This window comes from Jatropha curcas, chromosome 6 (genome assembly GCF_041381405.1).
Source record: "Jatropha curcas cultivar XTBG-Jc1 chromosome 6, XTBG_Jcur_1.0, whole genome shotgun sequence".
NCBI lineage: Eukaryota > Viridiplantae > Streptophyta > Magnoliopsida > Malpighiales > Euphorbiaceae > Jatropha > Jatropha curcas.
The window spans coordinates 6,162,973-6,177,966 of NC_143156.1; the positions used below are offsets into that span (position 1 = coordinate 6,162,973).

Genomic DNA, 14,994 nt, shown 5'->3' on the forward strand with positions numbered 1-14,994 from the left:
TACTATATAAACAACTTTTGATTTGGATTGATTAAATATAAATATAATTCGTTTATTCGATTATGGTGCGGTTAGTAAAAAAAAAAGTGATTTATCCGAAATAAATGGATTGGTGCTAAGATCTTTTGTTGGGACAGATAAAATTACGAGTAATTCCTATAGATGTCATATTTTGAAACTTATATTTAGAGATTATCGGTTTGACTTTTCAGTTTAAATTATTGTAAATTTAGGTTTGATTTTACTTTTATGTCCTTTTTTATTTTGTTAGGTGTTAGTGTTTTAATTGCTTAGTGTTTCATTTTTTTATTAATTTTCTATTTTAATTATCGGTGTTTTAATTGCTTAGTTTTTCTTTTTTATTAATTTTCTATTTTAATTATCATTTTTTTAGTTTCTTTAATTGCAGCCTCCATTATTTTTATTTTTTTGTCATTTATTATTTCCTTATCGTTATTTCTCTTTTACTTTCGTTTTTTTCAGTTGTCAGTTGTTATTCTCATTATTGGCGTTATTTCACGGTTTTTTTATTTTATTTTTTGGATTCTATTTCTCTTCTGCGATTTCATGTTTGTATGAGTGTATCAGCAACTTAATTTTTACCAAAAAATTGTCGTCACCATGGATGTTTTTTATGCATTATAGAGACAAAATATGACTCTCGATTCTATTTGGATTGATATTATATATATAATATATATTATATATGTCGTATTTACTATTATTGTGGTCGTTGTCGCTGGTCGTCGTCCTCATTATTGAATCACATAAGTTGTATAGGAATTTGTTCTTACAGATTTCGTGTTTCTTTGTGTTTTCTTTTTTTTAGAATTTCTTTTTTTTTTTTTTACCGTTTTTTTTTTTCAGCGTTTCCTTTTAATCAAATATATTAGTTTCGTGTTGTTTGAGATTACTTTAATTATTTTTATTTTATTTTTAACCAAATGCGTTAGTTTCTTAGTATTTAATATTTTATAATATTTACTAAAAACTGAAGCCTTTATAACATTTGTCTGAGTGCCCCTAAAATTACAATCCCTAAATATAATAAAATAAAGTTTGAAAATATGACATTTATTATGGTATCTCTGTAACAAATAAAATCGAAGCCCATCTTTGTACTGGGCTAGTAAAATTGGGCTTAGGACGCTTTAGTTTCCGTACGTCGCTGACTATTCGCTCATGTCATGGCTCAATTTTTACTTGTCATCATCCTAGCTAGCGCCAAAACTGTACGATTCCCGCCATTAGTGAAACCCAACTTTCCCTTCAACAACAGAATCCCTAAATCAACAACAGGGCCCACAACACCAAATCACACAAAACCTTTCTGCAATCCTTAAACTGAAAAACCAAATCTCAAAAATGGGCAAAGAAAAGCAATATTGGCTGCTCAAAACTGAGCCAGGAGAATGGTCATGGGAAGATCAAGCTTCTAATGGAGGCATAACCAATTGGGATGGAGTTAAAAACAGGCAAGCTATAAAAAACCTCAAAGCCATGAAACTTAATGATCTTTGCTTCTTCTACCACTCCGGTGCTAGTGCTCGCCGTGTTGTTGGTGTTGTGATTGTTGTTAAAGAAGGGTATCAGACGGATGATGATGAGGTAGTTGTTGATGTTAAGGCGGTTGGGGAGATGAGAAGGCCTGTAGACTTGAAAGAAATGAAAGGAGATGAAAGGATGAAGGGTTTTGCTTTGTTTAGGCAGCCTAGGCTGTCGGTTGTGCCAGTTTCCAAGGAAATTTGGGAGAAAATCTGTGAGTTGGGAGGTGGGTTTGAAGGTGATGGGAATGACAATGGAGAAGAAGATTAGGTGGTTTGGTTGCAATCTGGGTGCTTTTTGTTTGTTTTGTTTTTTTGGGTCTCGTTACAATGTATTAAGTTAGTGTTTTGTCACTTTTCTAAAAAATGGTAAGGTACTAAGGTAGGGCCTTCTGTTACTAATGCTGTTTATTACTTGTATATATAAAGAAGTTGTTATCTTCTTATTGAAAATTGTGGGGGTTTATGAACTGAAAAACACAATTAAGGTTACCACCCTTTGTGGATTGGCGAGAAATAATCATTAACCATTTATCAATTGACCATTAATAATTTATGAATTAGATCATTTGTCGATTTGCGAGTTACTACCCCTTGTCAATTAGTAAAATAGTTATCATCTCTTGTCGATTGGCGAAATATGATCATTAATAATTTGTCGATTTTGGCGAAATATGATCATTAAAAATTGGCGAAATATGATCATTAATAATTTGTCGATTGGCGAAATATGATCATTAACAATTTGTCGATTATTGATCACTAATCATTTGTGGATAGCTAGATTTGGTCATTGATCATTAATCATTTGTGGATTATAGTTACTACCCTTTGTCGATTAGGGAAATCTAATCATTATACCACTTGTCAATTAGCGAAATTTAATCATTAATCATTGTGGATTACCACTCCTTGTCGATCAATGAGTTACCATCATTTCTTGATTACTTATACTGAAAAATATCTACTGCATTTTCCAGCTGAAAATAATTGAAATTCAATTGTGCATCCAAAGTAGTACTAAGAAGCATAAGCAACGATTTTTTACCATAACAACTATTCCTTTAGGCATTTTATCAAACAACTCGGGGCAAAGAGACCTTAATGGTTTTATGCTAAAAACAACAATTCCTTCAGGCATTTTATCAAACAACTTGTGGGCACAATGTAACAGGCCACTCTATCGGTTAAAAATCAAATTAATCAAAACTGCAAAAAACGACGTGTCATCTCACTGAAGAGCGAAACCTTTTAAGCTAATACAGTAACCGACAAAACTAGAAAGCAATTGTAAAAAGCGCTCAAAACGCCAGAACTGGAACATAGAAGGAGCTTGTCTTCGTCGTCTCTCAGGATAGGCCCAGAAGACATTGCTGAGCAGAGTTGAAGAAATGCAAATGCAAGCTTTAATGCCAATGCGACCTCGTTTTGCTGAACTATTGAGCCGTCAATGGCTAAAACCTTTAAGCTTCCGCGCTTTTTCATCTTCATCAGATTACTCGAACCAATCCCGTGGCGGTCTCCCTCGCTTCTTCTCCGAAGTTCTTCCTTCTTCAAAAGTACTCTCTCTTTCTCTCTCTAGAAGGTGCAATTTTGAGTACTCAATACAATCTTTTCTACTTGGTTAAAGTTGTAAAGGAGTTTTTCAATTGTCTTCAAGAGCTAAAAACCATAGTTTTGTTGGCACTTATTGGAAGGGTTAGGCTATTTGACATGCATTGGCTAGTTCTTTATTAGTTGATTGGATTCTACCTACTAAAAGGAGTTTGATTGTATAATTTGTTCATTAAATTAAATCCTTTCGTTTAACTACTTTAGTTTATCCTGAGTGCTGGTTTATTGTACTAGTCTGAGTTTCCAGTGAATGGTAATAATTAAATCCATAACTTGTCTCCAAGTAGAACCATTCACATGAATCAATCCCAATATGATAATAATATGATGAATTGATGCAATCAATGAGAAGGCATGAGAGGAATGGAACCATTTGAAAATGGAAACCTTGCTTTGATAATATCAATATGAAATGGGTATTATTGAACATGATTTACCTTCTCTTTCCCTTTGCTCAGCGAATAGTTTAAGCGAAAAAAGAAAGATAAAATAGGGGCAAAACTTGGTTTCTATAAATACGTTTGCTATGTTTTTATTTATTTAAAGTAAAATTTCCATGCTGTTATCAAGTTAGGTAATCAACTTTAACCAAACCATATTTTCATTTAGGCCGTTAAATGCACAGAGTTAAGTTTATCTTTTTTTCTTTTGGTTCAAGTGTCTGATGATCTTAATTCTTTTTTTCAATTACTCTCATAAATGATAAACTGATACTCACTTTAAATACTCAAAGCTTCTGCACAATTGGTAGCTGGTTGTACTTGAGGTCTCAGCAGAGTAGGTATATGAAGTAAAGCTTTTACTTTTATGAAAGTTTATAGGTAAATTTATGCTTGACCATCAAATATGGAATTTTTATTATTTTCCATGACAATGCAGGGAGGTGTTGTTCGTCTACAAGGTGATGAATTCTGGCATATGACTAAAGTTTTAAGGTTGAGCACGGATGATAGGTAGTCACTAATTATTTTTGAGTTTTATCTTGCAAACATGCACATGTATAGCCCAATCAAAGCATATCTTTTATATAGACCTTTTCTGGCTTTTTCCTTGTCCTGATTAATAATAAAATGTTATTATCTATTCCAAGTTTGACTGGTTGGCTAAAACTGATAACAGTTTGTTAGTCAAGCTAAAAGTTCCAAAGTTAAAAGGTTTGGTAAAAATAGAAAAACACACTAGTTTGGATTTCATTTTTGGCCATTAGGCTTTTTACAGGGGATTAGTTTTAGTTTATGGAAGTAGCTTTCTGACAAATGCTGTGACTAGTAGCTCTGATACTTTGATATGTGTGGTAGAGGTGGATGGTGAGGGTTCAAAGGCTAATTAATTATAAAAAACATAATATATGGATCTGTCAACTCACTATCATGTTTAATCACATCTGCATCTTTCTGAGTTTGTTAGCAGATAATTTTCTTGGTTTGGATGTTGGTATGATGCACTGGCAAGTGGCATCATAAGCATTTGTGTTTGTAATAGACCTTTAATAGGTTTTTAATGTTGGAATTTCAAGTTTAATGTGAAATTTTATTCAAAAATAATGTAAAGAACTAATTTGGGCTTGGCAGATGGTCTGAAACCCATGTTTTATATTATGCACTTTAAGTTCATTATTTGTTTGTATGGAAATGGAAATTCATGTAAATTTACTGGGTAGTTAGTCCTCTCAAATTTGTGAAATGGAAAGATAGCATGTGTTCTTTTAATTACAATATATAAATTTTCCAAATAATGAAATGCAAGGGTAGAGCTCTTCAATGGGAAAGGAGGTCTGGTAGAAGGATGCATTCAGAGAATTGATCGTACTGGACTTGATTTTCTGGCAGTTGAAGATCCAAAGTTAATTCTTCCTAAGACAACAAAATGGCATGTCTTTGCAGCATTTGGTAAGTTTCAGTGGAATTTGGGCATAAAAGTGATTGGAATATTTAAAGCTCATAACTTTGTAATCACATGCTGAAACCTGTTCCTCTTTAGGTACTCTAAAGGGTGGTCGAGCTGATTGGCTAGTGGAGAAATGCACTGTATGTCTTAAATGCATATCTGAGTATTTTTCTACCTTGAAACTAGACCTTATCCCTTTCTTTTGCAATTGCTAAGCTACTACTTTTTCTCTTCCTAGGAGCTAGGTGCTCATAGTGTGACACCTCTGCTTACAGAACGCTCCCCATCAATTTCAGAAAACCGTGTGGAAAGATTTCAACGAGTCATTTTAGCAGCAACTAAGCAGTGTAAAGAATTAGTCCAGTGATTTTCTTTATGCTCAAATTAATTTGATGCCCTTAAATTTGCTTCAAGTGTTTAATTCACATTGGTCCATATATGGTCTTTTAACCTGAGATTTTTCATTCAGCTATATTTTCTTTTCATTTGTTTCAAACCCCTATATTAGGTCAGCGGCTGGATGAAATGATTCTAAACCCTCCTACAAAAGTTAATGGCCTTTTACCTATTGTGAGTTGTTCTTCCCTACTTTTTGTAGTTACAGGTTGGATAGTTAACTAGTTATCTTGTCTGAAGTTGGAAGGTTGGGTAGTTTTCTTGCTTGAAGTAGGAAGGTTGTTAGCTATCTTGTTTGAAGTAGGACCACTGACCTGTATTTATGAGCTATGTGGTTTGTTAAATTAGAAATTAAAAGGGTTATAATTCAAGGAAGAAAGGTATAATTTTGTTGGTGTTCATTATAACAGGGTCTCTATGAATTTTAGGCTGTAGGAAAATCCAGGGAGCTGAATAGTCAATTGAAAGGAAAACTATAAATTATTGTCAAAGATCACATGGAGCACTAAGGGCTAGAATTTTGGGTGGAGATTTTTAGATTTGAATTGGTTGTTATCTGCTGTATGGCAAACATTACCTGAGACTACAGCAGTAGTTAGTGATGAATAAAGAGGAAGAAAAAGAGGAGTAGGTGCACATAATTTCAAGCCTCACTCAACACACTCGCTTAAAGTTTGTATAATAATCAACTGTAATAATTAAACACACGTCCTTTATAGAGTACTTGTAAATCTTAGTACATCTAGGATTTCCAGAACTCAGAGAGTTATATTATCCCTACTTACATAATTAAAGCCATTTGATTATAGGGCTTTATCTTGAAAATTACATATGCACATGATATGATGGTCGATATTAAAAATCTTATCAGGGCATGTCAAAAGCAAAAGATAAGAAATGATATTTCTGCAAATAATGGTTGTTCAGAATTAGATAGCAAGACAAGCATCAATAAACCTCTTTATTCTTTCATATAAAACTCATGCATTACTACCAAAGCATTATTTGCCTAGAATCTACGGAAAGAGCAGGCGCAAAGCTAGAATTTTGAATTAAGCAGGGGCAAAGTAGCAATATTCTATCAGACAAGTAAAATTATTTAAACAGAGTTCATTATTTTAATTTTGTTAACAATAAGCTCTAAAAATTTATACCTCTTATTTAATTGATATCTTTTATATAGTCACACTTAAAGAGACTAAAGTATCTTATAATGTAACAATTTACTGATTAGAATGCTTAATTCTTTTAGCAATTAAAGAGCTTAATTTTTTATTGGATAAGTAGAGTCTTTAATGAAGAACAATTTAAGTTTAAAATTTTAGGAACTAAACTATAGTGTAGTTTAAAATGGTTTGACACTAAAATTTAGTAAAAAAATTTAGAACTTAAACTATTGAGTTGTTACCAAATAAAACACTTAAAGGTTATCCAAAGGAAAATCATAAGAAAATCTAAATATAGTTGAAGCTATGAATTTTAACAATTTTAAGAATCAAAATTAACAAAAAATAATTTAATTAATAATATAACAAATTATGAAATTTAAAAAACTAGTATGCTAATTATTACACTCACTAATCTTTGAAAAAAAAAAGAATAAAAAAATCAATGTACAAAATAGAATGTGGCACCAATATAGATACATAAATTTTAGAGACCAAAACCTCATGATTAAGTTTGCTATTTTGTAGTTTTCTGTATTTTTTGAACCTTATCTTGCCATAATTTTAGTTTAACTTTTATTTTACATTTTTTGGTACACAAACCAAAAAATAATGAGGTCAACTGCTATTTTAGTACGGGGCACATTAAGTTTAATGTAAAAAATTTTTTTCTACACTTCTTTTAAAAAAAAAAAAAAAAAAAACAAAAGGAGGAAGGGGCAATTTACCCCTTCTTTGTAACATAGCATTGCCACTGGGAAAGAGGTACCATGCAAAGATTAACCTAGTCCAGGCACGCATTAACTTAGGTCAGACTGATTCCTGCCCATGCAAAAAATATCTTGTTCAAGCCATGTCTTGTTGGTTGGGTGGGCTCCAGGACAATTCTTAGCTTGTAACCATGCAATGGATCCACCATTTTTCGCTTTTATTTGTGAAACAATAAAGAATAGGATAGCATGTTCTGTTCCTGAAAACTAATGTTCTAGGATATAGTTTGTGCCCATTAATGAAATCAAAATTTACATTTATTGTTATATAGGTTGCCAAGTCAAAGCTTTCTTTTCTGGCAGCAGCAGAAGCTGCTCCTGTTGTTAGCGTATTGGCGTCATCAAGAAATGAAACAAGTGGATTGATAATGGTGGGACCGGAAGGAGGTCAGTAGTATGCAGCCTTTGTGCTCCCTAACTCTTGCAATTTTCTTCTTCTGCGTATCAGTTCATATTATTTTTTTTTGGCTTGCGTGGTTTCTTACACGGAATATGTTCACTTGGCATTAGAGGATTTAAGTTTTCAGTTCATCCTCCTTTCAGCAGTCTAGTTTTTCGAAATTTGTCTTAAGGATAGCTTGATTTTCTTTATAGATAACTACAGATATTACTGAACACTGCAATTGTTTTTACCATATGCATCTTAACTGTTGATATATCCCTTTTTCAGTATATAGAAGGATAAAACCTATCCTTTAGTAGCAATGATGGGTTTTAGAGATGCTTTTGGACATCTATAACATACACCTTAAACATTAATATATCCAGTTAAGCTGTTTAAGGTTGCAGCAAATGAAAACAAGTTCTTCTTTATGTCCAGATTATCCTTGATGCAATGTTCCATATTAATTGTCTGATTTGTTCTTTAGTTGACACTTTATGATTTGTTCTGTGCTTTTTTGTTGTTGCATATATACTACCATATTCACATTCTGTTTACCTTGAATGAATAGTAAGGTTGATTTCAGAGATTCTTTTGCTCTTAAGGAATTGTTTCTGTACCAGCTCGTTATGACATTTTTATTCCCATTACATTGTACTATTCCAGTGAAATGAGATAATTAACTTTTATCTTCCCCAGTATGCCATAGTCCTAGCTTCAGTTTCCGGTCAGTCAATGTCTTCTGGAAAATGAAGCGAACTTTTGTGGATTTATGATTGTGGAATATTTCAGACTTCACGGAGAGGGAGGTGGCTTTGATTATGGAAGCAGGTGCTACAGCTGTTGGTCTTGGACCTCTTCGACTACGTGTTGAAACTGCAACAATGGCACTTTTAGCAACTCTAACGTTATGGTCTGATGCTCAACAGCTATCCAATGCATAGTTACATTACAAAGTAAGATGTCTTTAACACTTTTGCTGCTCCTTGCTGTCTGTCTGATTGAGGTGTATAGCTTAACTAGGAGGATATCTTGCTTTTGTACGAGATACATATAAAGGGTGCAATGAATTAAACCGAATGAGCGACTGAAAGAAAGAAATTAACTATGATATTTATAACTTAACTCTTGCTTTCAATTTAACAAGTTTCTAGTTATCAAGTGTCGACCACTTCCTATGCGACATCGATGAATGTATTTCAGTTATTCGGCAACAGTGAGGTCTCCTAAAATAGTTTTTGACTGCTATTTTTCTTAGAGCTACAGTAACTCGGTTAGTTTTGGAATAAGCATCACTCTTTATAGTTAGTTACCTAATGGGAAGATGACCTATTATTACGAGGTTAGATAATCCTGTGTGTGCCAAGATCATTTGGATGGCTTGAAATGAAATCTGACTCGTCTAGCACTTTGAACATAGCCTATATGCCAGCCCCCCAGTTTATGTCAAACATGGCTTTAGTCAATGCATTGATGATAGAGACAAAAAGGGGATGAGGAATAGAGAGAGGATAAAACAAAAACATGAGGTCTGATGCTGGTATTAGGCTATTGTGTAGTATTTAGTTCTTTATTTGTGGAACAACTTTACACTCTACAATGTACCGTTTATACTTGCATCTACATTCATTTTGTATCTGTGCTTCCATTTTATTTTGACTTCATTTTCAGCTTTTTTGAAAAATCATATCCTATACGAGGCCTGTGGCTCCTGATGTTTGAACTTGCAAGTATCATAGACATCAAGATCATGACATTTTTTGACTATGTAAAATTTGGATTAAATTAAATTTTTTGAATTTTGTTAAACAAACCATTCAAATGTCAACCTTTGACAAGTCTAGCTAAAACATTCAGTTGCTTGCTTACGCAAGAAATTTGAAAATTTTGGTAAATTTGAAAAGGGAAAGTCAAACTCAAAGGTTGAATTGTAGGTTCCCAGTTGCTTAAGCATTATGCAATGACTGACTCAAGAAATATAGTAATGTCTCATGACTGATTGAGGGTAGAGCGTACTGTACTTGGAAATTACTATGAAAGGACTTAACAGTATGAAAATATAGGTAATTTTTCTTTTTTAACTGTGATACATCTGACCTACCTATCATAAATAATGTTTTAAGCTTTTACAAGTTCTATTACAATATGTTCTTGTTTGAGTGATTATTTCAAAACCAATTGATTTTTTCGAGTTGACTGATTTTCTTTTTAAACTATAACATATAATTTTTTTCTGATGCAGGCGATATTCGAGCTTTACCAGTTTGAAGAGTGCTTCAATAATTACGCTCCATTGTCCTCAATATTTAACTTCCTGCAGTCATAAACTTCAGAACAATTTTGTTCAACATTCATACAGTTACCTATCATGGGTAATTCCAACTTACTCTTGTGCCTTGTAATGAATTCATCTCAAATGTTTGGATACCCGTAGTTCCTCGACTTTGTGTTGGAAAATGTTCATCCTAGTTATAATACTCTCAGGGTTGCCTGCGAATTTTATTTTGTGAAAAGAAAAATGCAGATTCTAGTACTGAAATTTCAAAAATTTTAACATTTCCAAGTCTAAGCGAACAGATCTGGATGGGGTATGGTTGTTGCATGATGAAGGTATATCAGGGGAAGGCTTTGGCTTTGAATTTCCACAATATGACATACCAGTCTTTAATTTATGCTAATCAATTATATTATATTATGGTCACCTTTGTCTAGCATTTATTATTTTAGAGATAAAGTTGAAGGGGACTCGGAGATTCCTTAGGCCTTGTGTTGCTTATTATTATTGTAAGTATGGCCACAGTGGTCGGCTGCTCTTTTTAACATTTATGAATTTATATTATTTTGTAAGATATTAGTATCATTTATGTGTTGACTCTTATCTTTTGTTTTTCCAATGTATATATTTTTCCCATTTGTTTACTTTTCTTGGTGTTAGTTGGGGTTTTATGTTTTTGCTTTTCTTGACCCTTGGCATTTGAGAATTTTCATATTAAGGATTTCTCAAAATAAAACAATTTGAATTTATATTATTTTGTAAGATATTAGTATCATTTATGTGTTGACTCTTATCTTTTGTTTTTCCAATGTATATATTTTTCCCATTTGTTTACTTTTCTTGGTGTTAGTTGGGGTTTTACGTTTTTGCTTTTCTTGACCCTTGGCATTTGAGAATTTTCATATTAAGGATTTCTCAAAATAAAATAATTTTTTTAAAAAAAATTGTTTAATGTGTACCTTATAAATAAACAATTAAATATATTATTATTACTATTAACCAGATCTTAATAAACAAATAATTAAAATATGATTTTTATATTCCTAAATTAAAAAAAAAAGGAAAGAAACGGTTGTATTAGAAAGATTAAAAAAATTTATTTAGGAGAGGGGCACATGCTTTTTTCTCACCATGTATGTTTGGCCATGACCATGCCCTTAATATCTTATGGAGGTTGTAATAATTACTACCGAAAGTTCTCTTATTAATTATATGGCATGGATGGTGTTACATTTTCTGGATTTTTTTTTTTTTTTTTTTTTTTTTTTTTTTTGAAAATGGGTTTTCATGGAAAGATTGGATTTTTCTCTTTTACTTGCTCAATATTTTTAAGCAAAAAATTATTTTGGGTCCTTTGTATTTCACCGTTCTCTATTTTCTTAACCTATTCTTAAATTTGGCAGGTAGAGCATGAACCTTTTTTTACCTTTCTGGAAAAAGGGCAAAAAGAAGTAGAGAGAAAAAAAGAAATAGAAGAAGAAAATTCATTTTTGGGATCAATCATCACTTTCCTGTCAAATTTGAGAGAAAGAAGAGTAGAGTAAAAGGGACAGAATGCCTATTCAATTCCTTAGATGTACCTACTAATTTAGATGATTAATTATTAAAAGTTACAATGATACTCCTTCTGTCTTAACCAAATAGGCTTTTTTTTTTTTTTTAAATTTCGAATTAATTTCTCAATTAACTAGTAACAACTCTTAATCAACTGTTAATTCCATTTATTACATTTTGAAATTTTTCGATATCGGCTGGTAGATGATTTGTACTATAATTACTTTTTTTTTATATTCCTTTCATAATATTAAAAAAGAGAAGTTACAAATTTACAATTGATTAACTACCTTTTTATTAGTTCTCTAAATAACTAACATTTATTTATTAGAAATGTGATAAAAAAAAGTAGATTTTGAGAGTACATTAATTATTTTTTAAAAAATTTTATCTATATTTATTAGATGTTTTATAGCTCATAAAAAAGTAGATTTTTTAATTTGAAGAAGAGTAATTTAGATATTCTACTATATATTTGTAAAAAATTAATACATTTTAATATTTTTCAATTCTTTAAGATAATGTCAAGTGTTGTTATTAAGGTATGCGATGGGAAATTTAAAAAATTAATATGTTTTAATATTTTTTTAATTTTTTACGAAAATGTCAAATGTTGTTATTAACATATGTAACGGATGAGTATTAACTAACAGAATCAGTTAAACGAAATCGACCCTTAAGGAGACAAGGAAATCTCCCAAGCTTTTGGGAAGAAAGAGCTCCAATGTATGAATAGAGTGCTTAATAGTATCTTATGAAAATAAAATCACAAGAAATGAAGATAAGATACCCTATTTAGGAGGTCACGATAGCTCTTGGGGTCAATTAATTGAGCACCTGACTCCTCTGTCAATACGTGTCTCTTTGCACGTGTATTTCTTTTAAACAAATCCAATAGGCCGGCTAGGCTTTAATTTAATTAATAAAAATTGATGTCATAAAACTCTAATTTCCGACATTTGAAATTTTTTAATTTTATGCTAACAATGGGATGATATTTTAATTAAAAATGACGATTTTATCTCTGATTTTATGAGATTTGTCTTTTAATTCAATATTTATTTATGTCGTTGAATAGATACAATTTTTTATATAATAGTAAGTAATATATACTTTTTGAAATAAATAAATAAATCCAAGAGATGGAAACGTGGATATAAAATTATACATTAAATGCATATATTATAAGGAAAAAAATCATCAAGAAGACAGAGGAAAGAAATGATGATGATTGATGAATGTCAAGAATAATACACAATCAAAAAATAAAAAATAAAAAATAGTAAGACTTTGGGTGTCAAAGAAAATCCAAAGTCTAGGCAGAAAGATTAATAAACGGAAGTCCATTTTCCTATGACAGAGATTGAAATGGCGTGCAGGTTGTTCATAGCTGCCTATGTCTGCTCACTCTCAATTTATTGCTTTCATTTCCTATGTTTGACAAATTTTATGAGACATTAATTGACTATCGAAACAAGAAACCACAAATTTTGACTAATAAATTCACTAGGGCCTTCTTTGTCTTTTACTATTTTATTTTTATATGTAATTTTGATTACCAGTCAATTTCATGTATATATACTTTAAATTTATTTATCAATATATATTTTTTTTTTGAAAATTATTTATTTATCAATATGGAATATTCAAAGTGATGAAATGTGACATGGCAATTATTAATGATCAAGTGAATTTTATGCCTTTATTTCTTTTAATAAAATATACTCCTATAATTATATCTTGATAGATTATATATTGAAATAAAGAAATTAATGCTTTATCTTCAGAGATCATTGTTTATATTTTCTTTAAATAATTGGGAGTTGGCACTCGATTTATTAATATTAATATATTCCACGAGTTAGGGTGTATCTTTTTTCAAAAAAAAAAAAAAAAGAAAAAGGAAAAGCATATCTCTGTACATTATTACAAATGATTTTTAAAGAGGAACAGATGATTTTTTTTTTTCAATTTTATCTTTATTTATATAATATAATAATTATCTTCACAAGTTACTATTAATTTTGAAATAAATGGTAATTTGGTCAAATTATTCTTTATTTTGTTATAATTTAAGAGAATTAATTATTTTCTTAATTTTTTGTGCAAAAACTTTAAACGATTTTAATTTCGGCACTGAAAGAGTAATTTCTAAAACTTTGATTTTTTATTTTACTGATCACGGTTGGATTATACTAAAATCACTATTTCCAATCTTGCACGTGATTAGTGAAAAGTTTTAATGATAAAATTGAGGGTTAAGTTAATTATTCTATTCATTCACTTTTCATTTGCCATAACAATTGAATAATAAGAGATAAGCCCTCAAATTCTTATCAATTAAATAAATTTAAATCATCTATTAGTTAATTAATATCCAATATATATTAGGCTTTTCTAGTATTTGTTCAAGACGATATCACAAACTTGGTCTCATTACCTAAAATTAATAAATGTATCTTTGATGTGATTAACAAGTGAATTTGTTATTTGAGTATTTATTCCTTTTTGTCCATTTGGCTTTCAATTTAAAATCCTATATAAGAACTTCAATATTACTAAATAAAAGTTATTGCCTCCATTCCATAATTTTTATCACGTTTGAGAAAATAGTTTGTTTTAAAATATTTATCACATTTGTTGTTTTGAAGAGTAATAAATCATTTTTTTCATGTTTACCCGATCAATAATTATTAATTCAATTTATTGATTTTCTTAGAGAATTAGTATTAAATTAAGGGTAATATAGTCAATTTACTCAATAATTTATTATAAGTCAAATAAATTTAAAATTTTCTTAAGAGACGCGAAGTTCCAAATGTGACAAATATTATAGAACAGAGGTAGAAACAAGTATCAAACATTTATATTGAATAGCATGTAATATTATTGCTAATCACGTGGTGATCTGATTGATTTTTTTATTTATGCGAAGAGTGTCAAATCTCGAGTTTGAGTCCTACTAGCCCTATTGTGTAAAATATATATATATATATATAAATATGAAGCAACAAGTAGCATGTACAAAAAATGCTCCAAAATCCAATTGATGAAAAGAAAAAGTTATTACTTGCTGATTAAAATCTTTACCTAACATTCTAATCTACTCTTAGGTGCAAATTAACTATCAGATGAACCAAATATTATTTAAGTTAAATACTCTCTTTGTTTCATAAAAAAAGACTCAGTTTCTTTTTTTATTTATCGTAAATTATAGTATTAATTCCTTTTTTTAAAAGAGATAATGTTTGCAAATTTTAAAAGTTATATTCCACTTCTGTTTAATATGTGATTTTATCAACAAAAATATTTTTGTTGCTATTATTAAATTTTGAAATAAACTTATCCAAAAAAAAATTTAAAATAAACAATTAGTTAAAACATGGATCTTCCATGTTTCTAGATT

General features: G+C 30.4%; 2 protein-coding genes across 3 annotated transcripts; both read left to right on the top strand.

The window, feature by feature from the left end:
• Positions 1-1,194: 1,194 nt before the first annotated feature.
• LOC105650816 (thymocyte nuclear-like protein) lies at positions 1,195-1,997 on the top strand. The gene has a single exon (XM_012237776.4). The coding sequence runs from the start codon at positions 1,366-1,368 to the stop codon at positions 1,813-1,815; it is 450 nt and encodes a 149-aa protein (XP_012093166.1). The 5' UTR covers positions 1,195-1,365; the 3' UTR covers positions 1,816-1,997.
• Positions 1,998-2,604: 607 nt separating this feature from the next.
• On the top strand, positions 2,605-10,653 carry LOC105650815 (methyltransferase). 2 transcript variants are annotated; one of them, XM_012237773.4, is made up of 9 exons: positions 2,612-3,103; positions 4,038-4,111; positions 4,905-5,047; positions 5,139-5,185; positions 5,284-5,392; positions 5,554-5,615; positions 7,650-7,764; positions 8,552-8,715; positions 10,002-10,653. In XM_012237773.4, exons 1-8 carry the CDS (start codon positions 2,936-2,938, stop codon positions 8,701-8,703), a joined length of 870 nt encoding a protein of 289 aa, XP_012093163.1. In that variant the 5' UTR covers positions 2,612-2,935; the 3' UTR covers positions 8,704-8,715; positions 10,002-10,653. The 2 variants fall into 2 exon arrangements, with proteins under 2 accessions (XP_089579539.1, XP_012093163.1); XM_089723413.1 differs by lacking the exon at positions 10,002-10,653 and having other exon boundaries at positions 2,605-3,103; positions 8,459-8,591.
• Positions 10,654-14,994: the final 4,341 nt, after the last annotated feature.